General features: G+C 33.1%; 1 protein-coding gene across 4 annotated transcripts in view; it reads left to right on the forward strand.

Moving 5' to 3' along the window:
* Window positions 1–15,824, forward strand: part of smad4b (SMAD family member 4b) — a 179,902-nt gene that overhangs the window by 58,844 nt on the left and 105,234 nt on the right. For all 4 annotated transcript variants that reach the window (XM_069923907.1, XM_069923908.1, XM_069923905.1 and 1 more), the window contains exons 3-4: window positions 7,120–7,294; window positions 15,096–15,125. In XM_069923907.1, the coding sequence (XP_069780008.1) occupies window positions 7,120–7,294; window positions 15,096–15,125 (205 nt within the window). The remainder of the gene's footprint in view (window positions 1–7,119; window positions 7,295–15,095; window positions 15,126–15,824) is intronic.

Here is a 15,824-nt window from a genome sequence, read left to right on the forward strand (position 1 = left end):
TTAATATAGTGTGAGTGGGAGAGAGACGTAGGATGGACAGAGGATTCAATATTGGTACCTAAATGGCAGGAAAATTGAATTTTATTGTAATGATAATAATGGAATTCTGAACCCAATAAAACGAGAAAAAGTATTAGGCTATATGAAAATGATGAAAATAGAAATAGCTTTTTTGCTGGAAACTCGTTTGACTGAAAGTTAAAAAGAGATTGGGATGATATGGTATTGTCTTTTTTGTTTAATTCTAAGGCCAGAGGAATATCTATATTAATAAATACAAATGTAACCAATTAAAATATTGGATACAACTATAGATAAAGCAGGAAGATATGTAGTGATTAATGATCAAATTTACTCAGAATATTGGACATTAATGAACATGTATGCTCCGAATATAGATGATGGGGAAATTTATACAAGATATTTTTATACAATTATCGAATGCTTAGAGGAAAATAATAATGGGTGGAGATTTTAATCTTACTTCTGACTCAAAATTAGATAGATCTGATGGAACTATTAAAAATAAAATATTTAAAACAGTAATAAATTTTATGAAAGAGAATAGACTTATTGATAGTTGGAGGAAGATTCATCCTAATAATAGAGATTACTTGTTTCATTCTTTTAGGCACAAGATATTTTCAAGTATAGATATGTCCTTAATCTCCACACAATTACAAACTAGAGTTCAAAAGATTGAGTATCAAGCAAGAATATTATCAGTTCATCTTTAGTTATGTCAATTACATTGGAAGAAGAACAAATTGTAGGTTATAGATGGAGATTTAATATGGCACTTTTAAAGAGGAAAAATTTTTATGAATTTATGAGACACCAGATAAAGTTTTTTCTAGACACAAATGAACATTAAGTAACAAATAAATGTATTATATGGGATTCTAAGAAAGCTTGTTTAAGAGGACAAATAATGTTATACATCTAAAATAAAGAAAGAGTATATGAGAGAGGTTGATCAATTGGATAAGGATATATATTGTGTTTAGAAAAAGAATTGCATGTTCAGTAAAATGATGAGAAAAGATTATTGGAATAAAAAAATGAAACAATATAATACAATCTTATAAAGCAGAAAGGGATACAAGGCATATACGACAGAAGTATTATAAGTTGGGAGATAGGGTATATAAAGTTTTCTTTTTCTCTCTTTGGCTTGGCTTCGCGGACGAAGATTTATGGAGGGGGTAAAAAGTCCACGTCAGCTGCAGGCTCGTTTGTGGCTGACCAGTCCGATGCGGGACAGGCAGACACGATTGCAGCGGTTGCAAGGGAAAATTGGTTGGTTGGGGTTGGGTGTTGGGTTTTTCCTCCTTTGCCTTTTGTCAGTGAGGTGGGCTCTGCGGTCTTCTTCAAAGGAGGCTGCTGCCCGCCAAACTGTGAGGCGCCAAGATGCACGGTTTGAGGCGTTATCAGCCCACTGGCGGTGGTCAATGTGGCAGGCACCAAGAGATTTCTTTAGGCAGTCCTTGTACCTTTTCTTTGGTGCACCTCTGTCACGGTGGCCAGTGGAGAGCTCGCCATATAATACGATCTTGGGAAGGCGATGGTCCTCCATTCTGGAGACGTGACCCATCCAGCGCAGCTGGATCTTCAGCAGCGTGGACTCGATGCTGTCGACCTCTGCCATCTCGAGTACCTCGACGTTAGGGGTGTGAGCGCTCCAATGGATGTTGAGGATGGAGCGGAGACAACGCTGGTGGATGCGTTCTAGGAGCCGTAGGTGGTGCCGGTAGAGGACCCATGATTCGGAGCCGAACAGGAGTGTGGGTATGACAACGGCTCTGTATACGCTTATCTTTGTGAGGTTTTTCAGTTGGTTGTTTTTCCAGACTCCTTTGTGTAGTCTTCCAAAGGCGCTATTTGCCTTGGCGAGTCTGTTGTCTATCTCATTGTCGATCCTTGCATCTGATGAAATGGTGCAGCCGAGATAGGTAAACTGGTTGACCGTTTACATCCGGTACCGCACGGATGGCAGTCTCTTCAATCTGAGGCGCCTGCAAGCTCACACCAAGACACAAGAGAAACTTGTCCGTGAACTACTCTTTGCAGATGATGCCGCTTTAGTTGCCCATTCAGAGCCAGCTCTTCAGCGCTTGACGTCCTGCTTTGCGGAAACTGCCAAAATGTTTGGCCTGGAAGTCAGCCTGAAGAAAACTGAGGTCCTCCATCAGCCAGCTCCCCACCATGACTACCAGCCCCCCCACATCTCCATCGGGCACACAAAAAAAATAAAGTTTTAGCAAGGCAATTAAAAACATAACAACTATCAAGAACAATAATTGCAACAAAAAGGGAATTTGGTCAAACTACCTATAAAATGCAGGAAATTAATGATGATTTTAAGAATTAAAAAATTGTATCAATCTGATTCTTTGAAAAATGGGAGAAAATAGATGAATATCTGTCACAAGTTATATTATGTGTGTTAAATATGGAGGAAAAATGGAATTATGGAATTCTTTTACAGATGTTTAAGTACATGATACTTCAATGTCTTTATCAAATAACAAGGCATCGGGAGATGAGTTTTTCATCAGAGTTTTATAAAGAATTCAAAGAGTTATTGATTCCTGTTTTTATGGGATTATTGGATCAAATGGAAAATTCTAATGTTTTACCTGAATTGTTTAAAGAAGCTTTAATAAGTTATTCCAAAAAAAAAGGGAAAGAACCTTTGTTACCATCTTCTTATAGACCAGTATCTTTATTAAATACAGATTATAAAATTGTAACTAAATTACTAGATAATAGGTTAGCTAAATGTTTACCCAAATTAATAAATATGGATCAAACTAGCTTTATTAAAAATAGAAGATCGGCTGACAATATAGTTAAGTTTATAAGTTAATTAAATGTAGGCCAGAAAAAAAATACCAGCAGTTGCGGTGGCTTTCGACGTGGAAAAAGCATTTGATAGATTAGAATGGGACTATTTATTTAAAATGTTGAATGTTTTCGGAATTCCAAATATTTTTATAAATTGGATAAGAGCTTTGTACAATTACTCAAAGGCGAAGGTGGTCACGAATAGGCAAATATCGAAACCTTTTTTATTAGAAAGATCATCGAGCAGGGAATATCCATCATCACCATTTTTATTTGCACTGGCTATAGAACCATTGGCCGAAGTGATTAAAGGTTTTCAGATAGAAGATAAGAACATAAAATTAGTTTGTTTGCAGATGATGTAATACTATAATCTTACAAAACCAGAAATATTTTAAAAATTAAATGTATGATTGACAGAATATGGTTTAATATCAAAGTTAATTAAGGAAAAAGTGAGGTGATGCCTATGAATGATGGGGACGATACTCAAAGTAAACAGGTGTCAAAGTTTAAATGGCAAAAGGAAGCAATTAAATATCTAGGAATTAATATTGACAGGAATTTAAATAATTTATTTAAATTGAATTATTTGCCATTAGTGAAAAAAATTAGTGAGGATTTAAAAAGATGGAAAGATTTACCAATAACTTTAATAGGAAGGATAAATTGTGTAAAGATTAATAATTTTTGAGGATACAATATTTGTCTCAATCATTACCAATTCCTGTACCAATGAAGTTTTTTCAAAGAAATAAATAAAAATGTTAGAAAATTTATTTGGATAAAATGCCAGGATAGCTTTGGAAAACTGACTTGGAAATTTGATCAGGGAGGACTAAGATTGCCGAATTTTAAAATTATTATAAAGCAGCACAATTAAGATTTTTGTCTTCCTGTTATCAAACTGGGGAAAAGACAGCATTGGTACAGATTGAAATGAGTAAAATAGGAGAAATAGATCTAGAACATATTTTATATAAATGGTATGAAGAACTTTTGATAGAAAGAATAGATGTACCAATTCTAAAACATTTGCTTAAGATACAGAACAAAATCCATATGGAAAGAGGAATAAAGAATTATCAAATAGCCAAATTGATAGTAAAGCAGAACCCACTTATTCTTTTTACATTAAATAATCCTTTTTGATTAATACAATTTTATATTTTCAGCTCAAATCATTTAAAAAAAGTGAGGTGAGAATTTTATTTTTCCGGAACATAGCCAATTAAAATATTTAATAACCAATACATTTATAAAGACATTCATAACTAATATGTATATGAAATTACAAGACAACTCAAAAAAGGATTTGTATAAGTCAAAACAAAATTAAACATACAAATTTGAGATGAGGTATGGTCAAGAATGAGTTGAGAGAGTGTAACTAATACAGTCAATATTAGTTATCAAATGGTGCAATATAATTTTTTTGCACCAGCTATACTATACTCCGTATAAATTACATAGACTTGATTCAAATTGCTCTGACAAGTGTTTTAGATGTAACAAAGAAATGGGTACTTTACTGCATACAGTTTGGTTGTGTGAAAAAGTTGGAAAGTTTTAGGAACATTTGTGTCTATTGTTGGGACGAATTATGAAGATACGAATACCAAAAGATCCAAGAATATTTTTGCTAGGTGAATTATATGAAACAGATTTTAAATTGAAGCTAGACCAGTATCAACGAAAGTTTCTGAGTGCAGCAGTAGCGGTGGCTAAGAAGTGTATGGCGGTAACGTGGAAGTCTGACAATATCGTAGGGTTGGATAGATGGAATGTGGAAATACAAAATTGTATACCATTAGAAAAAAAGATTTATAATTTAAGGAACCAACCAGAAAATTTTCTAGGATTTTGAAATCATATATGGATTTTGTTAATAGAAGTCCATCCATTACCATCTGCTACACCTGCTCCTCCCAATTAATATGTTTAATATAGAACTATTGTGTTAGAAAATATAAATATTGATTGATGTAAAATTATTCAGGTGTTTTCTCTTTCTTTCTTTTGGGGGATAAAAATTTAAACTATGTATCATTTTGCATTGTTTATGTATTATTCAAGATGAAGAAAAGTGTTTGCATTTGACGCAAATGGAAAAATAAAATAAAAAAGATATTCGAATTATATTATGATCTTTTAAATGTTCTGCTATTATCTTTTCATTGATGAATTCCAGCAATTTCATAGGGGCAAATTTATTTATGATTTGTTGTTTTATGTCTCATCCTTTCTTGAACAGTCATCTAGATTGGTGTTATGTCCCAAAAATGGGAATACAACTAATTATCACATATTTTTTGTAGCAATTTCCAAGTCCAGCCTATAACCCCAATAATTTGCCCAGTATCTTTTGTTCTAGAGGTAGTCACTTTCTTTCTGTTTTGAATGCTGTCAAGCTTCCTGAGTGAGTTTGGTGCTGCAATCATCCAGACAAATGGAGAACATTCCATGACTTTAGGGTTTTAAGGTGTCAGGAAGTGAGTCGCTCACTACAGGGAGCCCAGTCATTAACTTGTTTTCATGGTCACAATGTTTCTGTGACCTTTTTAGTCTGAGTTTCTAGATACTAATGACGTCCAGGATGTTAATGTTGGAGACTCCCATTGGTTAATGCCATTGAATATTAAGGATAGGTGATGAGATATTCTCGATGAAGGTGGCAATGCCTTGGACTTTGTGGCACAAATGTTTCTTGCCACTTATCAGCCCTTTCCTGCATGTTTCTAGGTTCATGTGTGTGCAGGCATGCACTCTTCAATTTGCTCAGGAGTTGCAAACTGAATTGAACATTGTCGTCATCAACAAACATCCCTGCTTCTGACCTTATGAAAGGAATGTTTTGAAGAAGCAGCTGATGGTGATTGGGCCCTGAAGAACTTCTATAGTAATATTTTCGATTTGGGATGATTGACCTCCAACAACCACACCATCTTCCTTTATACAAGGTATAATTCCAGCCATGGGAGGATTTTCCCTTTGATGCCCATTAACTTCATTTTTATCAGGGCTCCTTGAGGTCATTCTGGCTTTGATATCATCTTTGGAATTCAGTTCTTCAGTTCATGTTGAAACAAAGCTGTGACTGGTGTGGTCTTGATAATTTCAAACCTGGTGTCAGTGAACAGGCTGTTGAAAGCTACATCCTGCTCAATAATACTGTTGATGATACCTTCCAGTATTTTGCTCTTGTTTGAAAGTGGACTGTACAGTAATTAACTGTTAAATTAGTCCTTTTGATGAACAAGATGTACCTGGATAATTTTCCATTTGACATTTTTCCATACCTTGATAAAGGGCTTAAGCACAAAGCAATGGATATGTATTTTTACCTTTGCTATATAAAGGACCTGAGTTTCTTCAGCATTGTGTTTTTACTCTTTAAAATTTTCTATTTTGTTGGAAAATGGCCGTCTTGTAATTATACTGGAACAACATCGCAGAGTATTGCTAATTCTTGAACACAAATCTTGAATCTTGCACTTTGGTATGTTGCCTCTTTCTTTCTCCTTTTGTAGAATTAGTGTTTCCATTCATTTCTTGAAATAATATGGACTAACAAAACTGACAAGATTGGCTTCTGGCATGCTGGAATTCTCAGGATGAAGTCAAGATGGGTCTACCAGAGAGAACTCCCTGCTGAACGTGGTTGCAAATGCTTCAACCTTGTCCTTGTCACTCATATTCTAGGTCCTGCCAATTTTGAAAATGAGCATGGTGTTAGTGCTGTCGCTTCTTGTTAGCTGTTTAATTGTCCATCATCATTCATGCCTTGATGGATACTTGGGGGAAATTACTGAGTGCAATAACTGTTCTGTGTTTGTCCTTAAGAATTCTTGGACCATCATGTCTTTATTCATGTAAACCTTAGAAAAATAAAATTCAGCTATTATTTCTCGATTGTACTATATATAGCCCACCTGGCAGAATTTCATTAGGTTGCTGAAGTGTGCATTTTAGCCTGTAATCTTGCCATTAATGTGCAAAGAGAAAATTATTTTGGAACAAAATTTTAAATGAAGCATTAGTAACAGTACTAGATGTATATGATGTAAAAGAGAAGAGAAACTTGATAATAGTAAATCATGAGTTTTCTCTCAGATCAAGGTTCATTCTTTGTCCCAATAAAACATTTTAGCAACTTAATTAATTGCCATGACATCTTAGTCTGTTTTTAATTGAAGTTTCAAGCTTACTGTTATCTATTTTATAGTAACTTTTGTGTACATATATATTTAAAAAAAAATCATTCTTCCCCAGGTTGCTGGACGTAAAGGTTTTCCACATGTGATTTATGCTAGGCTCTGGAGATGGCCTGATCTTCACAAAAATGAACTCAAGCATGTAAAATATTGTCAATATGCGTTTGACCTGAAATGTGACAGTGTCTGCGTGAATCCCTATCACTATGAACGTGTGGTTTCTCCTGGCATTGGTAAGGACTTTTATTTTGCTTGCTATGCTTTTGTACCAACAAGATCCATTATGAATGAAATTAAATTTTGGTTATAACTAATTACTCACTTGTGGTCAGGTACCTGTGAATACACTGATTTATTTTTATTGTGGCATATCTTCAGGCAGGTACATGGATGGGAAAGGTTTAGAGCAGTGGTTGTCAAACTTTTTTCCCCCACTCACATACCACCTTAAGTAATCCCTTTCTAATCTGCCTTAGGTGCTCTGTGGTTTGTAAGGGATTACTTAAGGAGTATGTGAATGGACTAAAAAGGTTAAGAGCCACTGGTTTAGAGGGATATGGGCCAGATGCACAATACAACTGGGTTAGGTTGACAACTTGGTCATCATGGACATATTGTGCTAAAGGGCCTGTTAGAATGCTGTAAATTGCAATGATTCAGTGAGGACCAAAGTCTGAATGCAGGATTTTTCTAGTTCTCCGTGAAATGGGGTTGAGTTAGTTGACAACAGATATGATTTTGTATTCTTTAACATAGAACAATACAGCAAAGTACAGGCCCTTCAGCCCTCGATGTTGTGCCGATCCATATATTCCTTCGGAAAAATTAAGTTCTAAACCCTCCTTTCCCCATAACCGTTTATCTTCCTTTCATCCATGTGTCTAAGAATCTCTTAAATGCCCCCAATGTTTCAGCCTCCACCACCATCCCCGGCAAGGCATTCCAGGCATCCACAATTCCTTGTGTTTTCAATAAAAAACATACCCTGATGACTTCCCTAAACTTCTCTCCCTTAACTTTGGACATAGGTCCTCTGGTGTTTGCTGATCCTGCCCTAGGAAACAGGTGCTGGCTGTCCACCCTATCTACGCCTCTTATAATCTTGTAGACCTTGGTTTCCTCTCGTCCTTCTACACTCCAAAGTGAAAAGTCCCAGCTCTGCTAACCTTGCCTCATAAGCCTTCTTTCCCCAATCTAGGCAGCATCCTGGTGAATCTCCTCTGCACCCTCTCCATGGCTTCTACATCGTTCCTATATGATGTGACCAGAACTGAACACAATACTCTCAATGTAGTCTTACCAAAGATTTCTGGAGTTGTAACATGACCTCTCTACTGAATTCAATCCCCCTTATTAATGAATCCCAGCATTCCATAGACTTCTTTTTTTTAATATTTAATTTAAATTCAATACATGTATTAATATCTAAATCCAGGATTGTCTTTCATTCAAATCTAAACAATAATACCTAGTATTTTATTTTGTACCTCCCCCAAAATAATAACCCCCAAAAAGTAAAACAAAAAAAGAAATAGAAAAAAGATACAAAATAGGAAAGTAAGAAAAAAAACATCTGTACTAAAATTACAATTAATTCCATTACATTTTGCCTCTAGAAGATTAAACCTGTATACAAAAAGGAAATTGTATGGTTTTGAGGTTAAGCGGATAATTTCATAATGTAATACCTACTGTATATAGATATGGGCACCAAATTTTTAAGAAACTATCATATTCATTCCTTAAATTCGATGTAATTTTTTTCAAGAGATGTACAACTATGTATTTCAGCATGCCATCGAACCATTTGCATATTTGAATCTGATTGCAGTGACACTGCTCCGCAACTGCCAGTGCAATTTTAACACATTCCTTTTGAAGCAAAATTTAATTTTGGCTTAATCCCAGATATATTACCTCATAATAATTATATACTATCATATATTACCTCATATTAATCCCAGATATATTACCTCATAATAATTATATACTATCATATATTACCTCATATTAATCCCAGATATATTACCTCATAGTAATTATATACTATCATATATTACTTAATATTAATCCCAGATATATTACCTCATAATAATTATATACTATCATATATTACTTCATATTAATCCCAGATATATTACCTCATAGTAATTATATACTATCATATATTACCTCATATTAATCCCAGATATATTACCTCATAATAATTATATACTATCATATATTACCTCATATTAATCCCAGATATATTACCTCATAGTAATTATATACTATCATATATTACCTCATATTAATCCCAGATATATTACCTCATAATAATTATATACTATCATATATTACTTCATATTAATCCCAGATATATTACCTCATAATAATTATATACTATCATATATTACCTCATATTAATCCCAGATATATTACCTCATAATAATTATATACTATCATATATTACCTCATATTAATCCCAGATATATTACCTCATAATAATTATATACTATCATATATTACCTCATATTAATCCCAGATATATTACCTCATAATAATGATATACTATCATATATTACCTCATATTAATCCCAGATATATTACCTCATAGTAATTATATACTATCATATATTACTTCATATTAATCCCAGATATATTACCTCATAGTAATTATATACTATCATATATTACCTCATATTAATCCCAGATATATACCTCATAATAATGATATACTATCATATATTACCTCATATTAATCCCAGATATATTACCTCATAATAATTATATACTATCATATATTACCTCATATTAATCCCAGATATATTACCTCATAGTAATTATATACTATCATATATTACCTCATATTAATCCCAGATATATTACCTCATAATAATTATATACTATCATATATTACCTCATATTAATCCCAGATATATTACCTCATAATAATTATATACTATCATATATTACCTCATATTAATCCCAGATATATTACCTCATAATAATTATATACTGTCATATATTACCTCATATTAATCCCAGATATATTACCTCATAATAATTATATACTCTCATATATTACCTCATATTAATCCCAGATATATTACCTCATAATAATTATATGCTATCATATATTACCTCATATTAATCCCAGATATATTACCTCATAGTAAAAGCATTGGATCCTGAGGACATTTAACTTTAGTGACCCATTCTAAAAATACTGCTAAATCTGTCCAAAAAGGTTTTTTGAACATTACCAAGTAAAATATAAAAAATACCTATCTCTTGTTTACACTTAAAACATTTATCTGATTTCAACCTATTTAATTTCCGTGGAGTAAGATATAATTGATGTAAAAAATTATATTGAACCAATCTATATCTAACATATATTATGTTTGTCATTCTATCATGAAACAATTCCAACCAATTCTTCTCCTTCCACAGGCCTTCTTAACTATCCTATCAACCTGTGTGGCGATCTTGAGGGATGTATGGATTTGGACCCTAAGGTCCCTCTGTTCATCCATTTTCATAACCGACTGTTAACCCTGTACTCAGCCTTCTGGTTAGTCCTTCCATAATGCATCACCTCACACTTATCCGGTTTGAAATGCATCTACTGCTTTTCTTTCCAGCTCTGTATCCTGTGTATATCCTCTTATAACCTTCAGCAACCCTTAGCTCCACCCACAACTCCTCCAACCTTCATGTCATCAGCAAACATACTTACCCATTTTTCCACCTCTTTATTGAGGTCATTTATAAAAATCACAAAGAGCAGGGGTCCCACCACAGATCCCTGTGGCACTCCACTCTGACTGACTTTCAGGCAGAATACTTTGTTTTGGAAGAAACAAATAAAATGAGAGGAGTTCTGAACAAAATATTGGTGTAGGATGCATTACTGAGTCTTGAAAATGCGTGGAGGAGGAATATTATGTAGTAGATAGCATATTGGGAGTTTATGATGAATATAAGAAATGGTAAAAGAGATGACCATTGTATTATCCTTGCCCCAAGATCAGAAAAGTTGAGGGTGAGTGGCTGATCTGATTTGAAGATAAAGTATTTTTTTTCGTTATGTTATTTTCATATGTTGTCAAAGCATTAAAAAATGTCATATAATTAGAATGGGACAAACTTGAATCATTGTTCAAAAGCCCCCACTTTTTTTAAAAACTGATTTCATAGTTTGATTTTTTTGAGTATTTATTAGCATTTTGAAAGTGTTTTGAGTTGAAGATTAATATTAATATGCCACTGCAGTTAAATGCTACAGAATTGTGCATAACCTGCACATTACTGAAAATTATTTTTGTTGCACAGTGGTGGCTTGGAGGAAAAGATATTTATTAATTATCAAGTTTTCCAAAATTTTTGTGGCAGCCAAAATGCAATGGTCTTTTTGAGAAAAATTGCAGAACATTAAATTAACTGGGGAGGCCAATTCTAAAAATATTGTAATTGTAAATATTGAAATTCTCTGGTGAGGGTCTTTCTTTTTTGTATCATCAATGACTTCCTATCATGAGGGTCTGATCTCTGGAACTTGACTTTACAGTAAAAATGAACAATTTATTAGCATTCACTCATCATGTCATGCCACCTAAACATGTCTGGATTTTTCTAACCCTTGGTCTGCATAGGTCTTTTTAACCAAATCTCTGTTGTATAAAACAATGCTGACTTTCAGGAATTAATCTTGGGAACTTTTGTTGCATTCTCTTTAAGGCAGTATATCTTGCCATGAGAAAGGAAATAAAAACTGCATAAAAGCACTCGTCAAACTAAACCCTATACAAATGCAAAATGAAACTTGTTTATTGGCTGTCTGATGATAATAATAATAAAGAAAACATACAAGTAATTGCATTCTCTGTTTTCATGATTTTTATGCAACTTACAAATAAATCATGTTGACATCTTAAAAAGTATCTCAAAAGGTATTCTCTATTCTTCCATACATCTTTCACCTATTAATATTATTTAATCACTAAATGCTGCTGTAACCTTTAACAGACTTCTTACATTATTGTGGCTTAATTTCCTAGCTAGCTTTGCATTCTCAAAAAGTTTTCATATTTTATACTTGCTACGTTCATTTATGACATTGATGCAGATGTGGGTGAGTCATGCATCAAACACAGATTCTTGTGACACTCTTATTAGTTGCACAATCCTTTTATATTTTGTTTGTTAGCAAATTGCCACCTCAACCCTTCAACATCTAATGAGACAAAAACATTTATGTCAGCTTGTTAAATATCTTCCGAAAATCCACCTCATATCTACTCCTATATCTAACCTGCCTATTATAATTAAATAATTGATGGTTAAAATTAAGTATGCCTCGTTTTGATACTAAAACAATATCATGCAACCATAGAACACAAGCAGCACAAAAATAAGCCCTTCATCTCTTCTAGTCTGTGTCAAACTATTATTCTGCTTAGTCCTATTGACCTATAGAATCAGATTTCTTCATTTTTAATTGTAAAAGCTCTTGATTTTCCTTTTGATCTTTATTCTTATAATTTTTTTCTTAATTTCTAAAGTCCTGATCATCTTGTTTGCTCACATTGGCTACATAATAATCAGTTTTTAAGTTAATATTCTTAAATAAAACAAAAATTCTATCAAATATTATGTAAAGCAGTGGTTCTCAATCTTTTTCTTTCCACTTACATACCACTTTCTATGTCATAGGTGCTCTGTGATTAGTAAGGGATTGCTTAAAATGGTATGTGGGTAGAAAGAAAGAGTTTGAAAATCACTGTTTTAATTGTACCTAATTAACTCATTATGTGTACGATTTCATAACTCCAAAGGAAATGGGACAATGACTATTTTTCTCAAGCAAAATATTTCAGTAACATTTGGGCCTAGAGCAGTGATTCTCAACCTTCCCTTCCTACTCATATGCCACCTTAAGCAATCCCTTACTAATCACAGAGCACTGATGGCATAGAGATTACTAAATTGTATGTGAGTTGAAAAGGTTGAGGACCACTGATGTAAAGCTCATCTTAAGGAGAGAAACAGAATCAAAGTTTCAGATTGATGACTCTACCATGGAACTGGCCAGGTCACAATAAACTGGAAAGGCTGGTTATCTGAAATTTTGCTTTTTCTTATATCCAGCATATGTATATTTTTGTTTTGCTTTGACCATTGCTAATTTCTTTGTTTGGTTTCGATTATTTAAAAATTTTTTTAAGTGTAGTTTATATTCTCTGCATATTTTTTTTGGTTTACCATTTGCTTATTCACATTCTCAACCTGTTTAATCTAATTTGTCTTATTGCCTCAAATAGTTCTATTAGATATTTTAAAAACTAATTTTGAGCATTTGCATCCCTTCAACATTTTAGAATGTTTTATTATGACTACGCTAATTTTTTGCATCAAAAGCCTGACGTTACACGATTTGGATATGTTGCGCAGAGCTTTTGTTGCTTGCTAAAATACCCTGCTAAATAGGATAATTTAGATTTGTTTTTGTGTTTTGTTAGAAAAAGATGTAATAATGTTGGTACTAAAGTGATCAAATATTTATGATTATGACTTTCAGCATGTCTGGTTTGCCCATCTCAATGTAACTTGGTCTTTATGCCATAGATTTGCAGAATAATTTTGTTTAATGAAAGTGTCATTCACTGAGAATATTAAATTATCTGTTTTTAACAATTATTATTGTTGCATGTGTAAGTATAATATTGTGCTTAAGATATTTATAATTACTATTATCACAATTTGAATACTAGACAGGGATGTTCTAGGGTTTTCCTGTCCGGGAGCTGAGACTTGATTCTTTACATATTATATGCGGATGACCGTGATTGGTGGGAGGGGTAGAACTAGAATGGTTTCTTTTCTCTTTTTCTGCTAGTTTCCTTTAAAGGTAGAAGAGATTTAGTTCAATTAGATGAATATGCCATAATATTAGAATATGAGGTGGTTTTTATAAGGGAATTTTTACTTTATTTGAGTATTGTAACTCAATGATTCATATTCTGTATTGCATTATGTAAAAGTTATGTAACTAATATGTCGACAATATATAATGTAATATTTCTCTCTACCAAAAAAAAGATATTTATACTTAATCTTTAATTCTTTGTATGAGATTTATCGATCCTACAATGTAGTTAAGTCCAAAATTATGATGAATTTTATACCACTTTATACATAAACATGCCCAGCTTTTTGCTGTGGATCTTCTGAAACCCATCTTTTAAAAGTTATTACAGGTAATTGAACAAGGTGTATGACTACTGTGGTTGAAAGTTGGGATATAAACCATCTGTATAAGTTTACTTGCATTTGCATACTTACAATCTGCAATCACATCTTACTAAATTAGCTATCGAGGGACCATGGGCTTTTGAGACCCAGGCTTGCAAATTTAAATCCATACATTATAATTTATGTAAATTGTGGGTTACTGATAATAATGACTCTTTGTATTCTCCTTCAGGTTTTGTGTACAAAGTTTAGGCAATCAATAAATTTAAAGAATAAATGCAATCAGGAACAAGTTGCTTGATTTTAAGACTAGTTATGAATGGTTCATTGTAAATTTGACTTTGCTGCATTTAATTAAATAAATTTGTGGTAATTATTGTTGTACCATTATAATTCTCTAATGGGAGCAGAGACCTATCAAGTTTACAGATCTTTGCAAATATGTTAAATTATATTGGTATTTAATGGTGAAACCTGGGTTTTAAGATGGAGGCGACTAAATTTATTAAAAGTTAAAACAAAAAAACTGTTATGTATCATGTATGTTATGTTTGTTATGGTACCACTGATCCTCACTTCATCCTGGGTACCTATTTCTGCAGACTGCCATGGACTCCACAAGGTGAGTTCATTTCAATGCATTATTGGTATCAATCAGTGTAGTAGGATTTATTGCTTTTCCAAATTAATTTTATTAGATTTTATTCAAGAAATAATTACTAAGGTACACGAGCATCTTTAGTTGTAATATTTGTATAAATAAAACAGACACTAATTTTGACTTTTCTTTAAATGAAGATCTCTCAGGATTGACGCTGCAAAGTTCAGGTAAGACAAATACCACTAATTTTTGATCAGTGTTGTGAATTTAAATGGTACCATTGACAATTTTGCTTGCATTTTTGTTTAAAACTTTCTTCTGATTGCAAGACAACTATTAATTGTTCAAAGTAAATCTCATGGATGGACTCTGCACTTCATGTATAAAGTGTTGCTTATTATGTTGTACTGCTAAGTTTATTTTAAAGGTAATATTACTAAAATAACAAACTAAAATAACAAAGTAAGTAAAGAAACAGCACAAAAATAAGTTATAGTGATGTATTCGGTCTTCTGAAAGTGAATGGGGGAAAAATCATAGCCTGCAGTTAATTTAATTTCTCTGCATGCTTAACTTGACTGTGTATTTAAGAGAAAAATCAATATGTACAACAGGAGTTAAAACATTAAGTCTGCAGACACTGTGATTGTAGTTTACACAAAAGTGCTGGAGAAACTCAGCAAGTCACGCAGCCTTCTTTACGTATCAAAGATTCATATCTGACATTCCAGGCCTGAGCCCTTCATCAAGAATGTTGCATGACTTGCTGAGTTTTCTACTGCACTATCATGTACCATTCATCAGATGCAAGGATCGACAATGAGATAGACAACAGACTCGCCAAGGCAAATAGCGCCTTTGGAAGACTACACAAAAGAGTCTGGAAAAACAACCAACTGAAAAACCTCACAAAGATAAGCGTATAC

This window comes from Narcine bancroftii, chromosome 3, assembly GCF_036971445.1.
Source record: "Narcine bancroftii isolate sNarBan1 chromosome 3, sNarBan1.hap1, whole genome shotgun sequence".
Classification (NCBI taxonomy): Eukaryota; Metazoa; Chordata; class Chondrichthyes; order Torpediniformes; family Narcinidae; genus Narcine; species Narcine bancroftii.